This window comes from Girardinichthys multiradiatus, chromosome 5, assembly GCF_021462225.1.
Source record: "Girardinichthys multiradiatus isolate DD_20200921_A chromosome 5, DD_fGirMul_XY1, whole genome shotgun sequence".
NCBI classification, from domain to species: domain Eukaryota; kingdom Metazoa; phylum Chordata; class Actinopteri; order Cyprinodontiformes; family Goodeidae; genus Girardinichthys; species Girardinichthys multiradiatus.
The window spans coordinates 29,600,750-29,607,161 of NC_061798.1; the positions used below are offsets into that span (position 1 = coordinate 29,600,750).

The 6,412-nt window shown below is 36.8% G+C and overlaps 1 protein-coding gene across 1 annotated transcript; it reads right to left on the minus strand.

The window, feature by feature from the left end:
* Window positions 1-1,049: 1,049 nt before the first annotated feature.
* LOC124867709 (zinc finger protein OZF-like) lies at window positions 1,050-6,200 on the minus strand. The gene is made up of 2 exons (XM_047364288.1): window positions 5,770-6,200; window positions 1,050-2,970 (listed from the first exon to the last, which is right to left on the minus strand). Exons 1-2 carry the CDS (start codon window positions 5,909-5,911, stop codon window positions 1,394-1,396), a joined length of 1,719 nt encoding a protein of 572 aa, XP_047220244.1. The 5' UTR covers window positions 5,912-6,200; the 3' UTR covers window positions 1,050-1,393.
* Between the last annotated feature and the right edge of the window lie 212 nt (window positions 6,201-6,412).

Below are 6,412 nucleotides of genomic sequence, written 5' to 3' on the forward strand. Positions count from 1 at the left end.
ATATAAGACAGATTTTCAGTTGTTTCACACTTTTTTGTTCAGTATGTAATTCCACATGTGTTAATTCATAGTTTTGATGCCTTCAGTGTGAAGCTATAATATTCATAGTCATGAAAATAAAGAACTCTTTGAATGAGAAGGTGTGTCCAAACCTTTGGTCTGTACTGTATGATATAGTCTTTAGTTATGACATTTACCCTGTGTATCATCAAAATGTACAGTTGCAAACATAACTGGAGTCTAACGGAGTAGCACACAAGATAGCAGCCGGCAGACAGCAACCAGCAGTGTAATGTGCAAGCATATTACATTAGCAGAGAAGGTGCTAGAAGGACAAGTTATGCCTTCTTAGAAAAGCGAGTGTCTCTAGTTTGTTTTGATATGAGACATGTGGGGAGCTGCAAGGAGAATGGTGCCTTTTTGTATCATTTTGTTTACAGAGCAGCAATGTGTGAAGGTACTTAAAATGTCATGTATTTATGTTGCTGTAAAACTAAAAGGTATTTTTTCACAACTCATTTGGGGAATTGTTTTTTGAAGATTAAGGCCTCTTGCGATATATTTAAGAAAAAAAATTGGTGGAGTTTTACCTAGTTTTATATACTGTCAAAAGGAGCGTGGCCTAACTGGCCCACCAGGAGGAGAAAAAAAAAAAACACTGTCTCAACCAAACCCAATGGTGGGTCCGTCAGGTTAAAAGGTTAAGAAAGCCCAGCCAACCGCATAAAGACATTGACTTTGCAGCAGTACTTCATACTGACCAAGGATGTGTTGACAACAGAGAGGAAAAGCTCTGTTTCAACATGAGGAAGAAACATCTATGTGCTGTAATTGACTGGGGGATTCAGACACAGAAAAAAATGATCTTGGCCCACTTTTCTCCATTGACTCGTTTCATTGAGGTTTGCAGACATCAATTTTGCACAGCTCTGGTGAGAACCTAGAATTTCAGTGAGGAATTGGTTTTTTCATAAGTCGATCCTTTTCACATTTGCTACTTTGTTTGGGATTATTATCCTACTGATGATCCACTTTGATCCAAGCTTCAGCTGATTAACCTTGACTCAAAGATACTCTGGTATACAGAGGAGTTCATGGTCGACCTAATGACAGCAAGGTGCCCTGATTCTGTATCTAAAACCGTAAAACTATTTACATACCATGAAAACACACCTGTGCTACAGCTCCATCTAAACAAAAAGACTAAATATAGTGAATAAAACTTACCTGGCAAAGAAATTCCAGTTATACAAGTAAAGACATCTTTAAGAAAAATATATAAATTAACCACAAGAGAAACATTGAAACATTTGAAGAATGTTGACTCTAATCACAAATGACATCAATTTGCCACAGCAAACTACAGCCGTGCAGCTTGAGCGAGTATTTATAGCTAAGCCATTTTCCTTTCAATGTGGATTCTTATGTGTCTGTTTAAATGTGATTTTTGGCTAAATCTTTGTCCACAAAGTTCACAACAGAAAGGTTTCTGTCCTGTGTGGATTCGAGTGTGTCTGTTTAAACATGATTTTTGCCTAAATCTTTGTCCACAAATATCACAACCGAAAGGTTTCTGTCCTGTGTGGATTGTTATATGTCTGTTTAAATGCGATTTATGCCTAAATCTTTGTCCACAAAGATCACAACAGAAAGGCTTATCCCCTGTGTGGATTCTTATGTGTTTGTTTAAATAGGCTTTTTGACAAAAGTTTTCTCCACAAAGATTACAACAGAAAGGTTTCTGCCTTATGTGAATTCGAGTGTGTTTGTTTAAATTTGATTTCTTGCTAAATCTTTGTCCACACAGATCACAACAGAAAGGTTTCTGTCCTGTGTGGATTTGAGTGTGTTTGATTAAGTAGGCTTTTTGACTAAATCTTTGTCCACAAAGATCACAACAGAAAGGTTTCTCACCTGTGTGGATTCTTGTGTGTTTTTTTAAATAGGCTTTTTGACTAAATCTTTCGCCACAAAGATCACAACAGAAAGGTTTCTCGCCTGTGTGGATTGTTATGTGTTTTTTTAAATAGGCTTTTTGACTAAATCTTTCACCACAAAGATCACAACAGAAAGGTTTCTGACCTGTGTGGCTTCTCCTGTGCCTGTTTAAATTTCCTTTACGACTAAATCTTTGTCCACAAAGATCACAACAGAAAAGTTTCTGTCCTGTGTGGATGCTCATGTGTCTGTTTAAATTTGCTTTCTGGCTAAATCTTTGTCCACACAGATCACAACAGAAAGGTTTCTCTCCTGTGTGGATTCTCATGTGTATTTGTAAAGTGTGTTTTCTAATAAATGTTTTACCACAGTCTTCACAGCTAAGCTTTACTCCTTTCTGGACTTTCTTTTTTGAGTCCAGATTTTTCTTCTCTGTAAAACATGTCTTATTATCCAGATATCTTGAAGATCGTATTTTTGAATATTTCTCGTCTTTCTGAAGCAAGTGATGGTCAACACATAGTTCAGCAAACTCAGGGGAGTTAAAAGGGTTGTTATTGTTTCCATCTGACTTAGGAGCTCTGCTCTCCTTCCAGTCATTGTCCATGTCCTTAGTTTTCAGTCCAGAGTCGGACAAGTGTTTCAGCTCAGAGACGGGGTGCTTTACATCATCATCCTCTTCATCCTTAGTGTCTTCAGTTTGTGGAGAAATGGAACCATCTTCATGATGTTGTAACCGGATGGATTCTTCTCCTCCATCGTTCTCTTCTGGAAGCTCTCTGCCTTTAACTTTGTCTTGATAAATCTGTGAGAGCAGTAGGGACTGTTTATCATCCTCACTCTTTATGGGAGTAGCATTCACTGGAAACCTGATGGGATTAAACTCCTCTTTCCCATTGAGCTGCTCTCCTCCCAGACTGGTGCAGACTTCCTCCTGTTCCTCCTTTATGTGTGGGGGCTTTGGGTCATGCAGGTCATCACAAGGTCTGTGGTCTAGAGGAGCTTCTTTAACCAGGAGGATCTGCTTAACATCTGCAGGAAACATTGAAACAGATTATGCATGTTGATTATTTTACTGATGCTGCTTTTGCTCAAACAAGATTTAGAAACTGAATGTTTTTTGAACAAGCCACACTTTTACATCATGTTTAGTGTTTGAATTGCAGCTAATTGATGGAAAGTCACCTTACTGCACAGTCCTAAGGACTTCTATCCCCTTCTTTACAATAAGGAGACAGTGTTAGAAATCAAACTGTACCTTTTTTGATTGTATAAAGAAAATTACATGGTTTGACATCAAATGTCCTCGATAACTTTGACCCAAAGTTCTCAGTATTAAACAGTATCCTATGTGTCATCTGATCGTTTCTTGTGCTTAAACTAATAATTTTGTTTCTTACAGCTTTCAGTTGGATAAAATCAGATCAATGAGCCACAGAAGATAAAGTTTAAAACTAATATGCACTGGAATGTAAGTTGATTAAAAACCTAATACAAGTAGTGATAAAGTGTTTTAACACAGAACGTGTCATCAGTAACACATTTGGACAAGTGTAATTTAAATTACCGTGAATATGTGACAGTTTGAACTATCTGAAAAATTACAACGGTTTCTGAAAGCAGAGGAGTTGCGCTTCACAGTCAATATGTGGTTATTATGGGAATTTCAGTCGTGTTGTTGCAGGAAGCCGGTGGATTAGCTTCTTTATCAACTCCTTTCAACACACAGACGGTACAGAGAGTGGTGGGGACAAACAACACGTGAGCGGAGAAATGGAGCAGAGACTAAATCTGTTTGCTAACATGTGTTACTGTGTGGAGCTGAAGGAAAAAGAAAACTCAAACATAAAGAAGAAAAACGCTGCTTAAAATGGAAAGGTGCAAACGCCGCTGGAACTTAAGGTTCTCAGGCCTCAAAGAAAAGTAAGGAGAAAACCTAAGAGGAGAAACAAAATAGCCGCTTCTTCAAATCTTCCCAGAGTGGGAGCCCAAAATAGAAGACGTGGTCGACAGGTTCAGGAAACTTAGTGTAGTGTACAGGACAACGATGGCATTAAAGAGCAGATTCAAGAAATGTAACAGAGGCTAAAAAAATAAATGGTTAACTTTACGATCCAAGTTTGATAATATCTATGACAGAAAAGCCAGAGGAGCTTTGGATTTGGGCCCAAATTCTGTAATATATTAAATAATTTTATAATGACACAAATAGCTTCGTCGCGCTACCCCAATGGGTCATCTCCTAAATTTAACATCACCAGGAGTTAAATAAGGCTGTAACATCTCCCCTTTTTATTCATCATGGCAGTAGAATTTCTTGCAATCTATTAAAAAAAAACTCAGATATTCCCAAACTAGAGATTTTGATGATCATTGATGATCATAAGTCAGCTAGCAGATGATACCACTATTTTCCTAACAACCTTAAAACAACTTCCCAAAATCTTCGATCTCCTTGATACATTTACCAAAGCATCAGAGCTAACTGTAATAAATGTGAATTAATAGCCATACATGACTGTAGCCTAGCAAATGCCTATAACATCTTCATCAAATAGTCGGTGAAATATCTAGGGGTTTATAAAACCAAGGAAGAAATTAATCATGAAACATTAAATTCACAAAAGCAAACTGTAAAATGTAAATTCAACCTTAATATGTGGCTACAGAGACCTGACAGTATTTGGAAGAATATACTTAATTAAAATTGAGTCTTTGGCCCGATGTCTTTACCCTGCATATTCTCTCTCCATATTTAATAAATATACTAAAACTATTAATCAGCTGAACTTCAATTTTATTTGAAAAAACCTGGTACACCACATAAAAAAATTAAAATACTTCAAGTCTATGAAGATGGTGGTCTGAAAGCTGTAGATTTTGAATGTCTGATGTTAAAGTGGTTAAAATCTTCCATACTAAACCAAAATACCAAAAATGGGTGGTAAAGAATTTACTTATATGTGATTTTTTAGGATGAAAAACTGCCAACAAAATTTATTTCACAAGCAAGTTAATCCAAAACTGCTTCATCCACACTTCCAAATGAATGAAAATTAATACACTTTTTTATGTTTTTAAGAAGTATCTTTTGGACAATTGCCTCAAAGCTCTAAAATTGATGAAATGGAAAAACGCACAATCTCTTCTGCTAGCAAATGATGAATATGGGATATTCACGGACCCTTAATGAACTTGCACAGATCATAGCATCATTCCTTTTGTATTTTTTTTTATTCCCTGTATTTTTGTTGTTTTGTATGATCTGCTTTAATTTATGCTTAAATGCGCTTATGCTTAATATTTCTAAACAAATCTTCAATAAAAAACGTCTCCTTCACTGTGAATTTAGTGTCTTTGATGTTTTCCTAGAACATGGTGGTAAAAAAAAAAAAAGAAGCCATTTCAGCCTGTTCACAGTTTCAATTATTTGATTCTAGTATATTTAGATGTGAACGGGATATAGTGTGTCGCAGGTTGAACTGGTTATGGTCAACGGCGGTGCTCTTGAAGCGTTTTTAATCAGGCATCGACGCAGCCACCTGTCCTTTAGAAACATCTGCGACACGCAAAGATTTCAACAAATTAATCTCGCCACCAGTTAAAATAGTCAAACCATTACACTGCGGAACCTGTTATATATCCTGTTATTTTAGGAGAAAACGTACTTCGCTGTCCTGTAGACAAGCAGTAGAAATACAACTAAACTTTTCCATTTTCATTAAAAAGTAGAACTTTTATTCCTGACCAGAAACACAAAACACAACATTATGGTTAAGAAGCCAATCCATTAGTAACCTTAAAAATATTCCCAACTGAAAACATACAAACCTAATCTGTGCAGCACAACTCTGGGGTTGAAACCAGCATCCATGATGTCGTGACTCAGCTTATATTCTTTGTCTTTTGTCGCCGTCTTAGAAATCTCTCCCTCTGCTGCACTCTGCCACCGTTTGAGCTGCTGCCTCCACATCTCTGTTGTTAGTTTCTCTTCTAACGATCCTTTAACGGTTCCTAAACAGTTACAGCTCTTTCATCCAAACTCAGCGAAGCAACGTTACTTTATTTTTCATCAGACAGAGAACTCAGGGCGTTACAATAGAGAGTGAGGCGACTCTCCTATAGACCTCTATGGAAAGAACCTGAAGGCGGAAGTCACGTGGGTCATGCGCGGTATCTTCTTCTTCTGAGGTTTATTTGCGGTTGGAAAAAACTGAAGCTGTGCATTACCGCCTCCAACTGGTATGGAGTGTGGTTCATCATGGATTAATATCTATTTTATATAATCAAATTCTACTACACAATTGAGTTCTTTTTAAAAATCGTATAATAATTTGTAAATGTTTGCTCTATACTTTTTTCATTGTGTCTATTCTGCTAAACGTGTCTTTAATCCTTTCAAATTTTTATCATAAATTTTCTTTATTGCTCATATTTCTCTTAGGATGCATTGTCTCTCCTCTCCCTGGGCTTC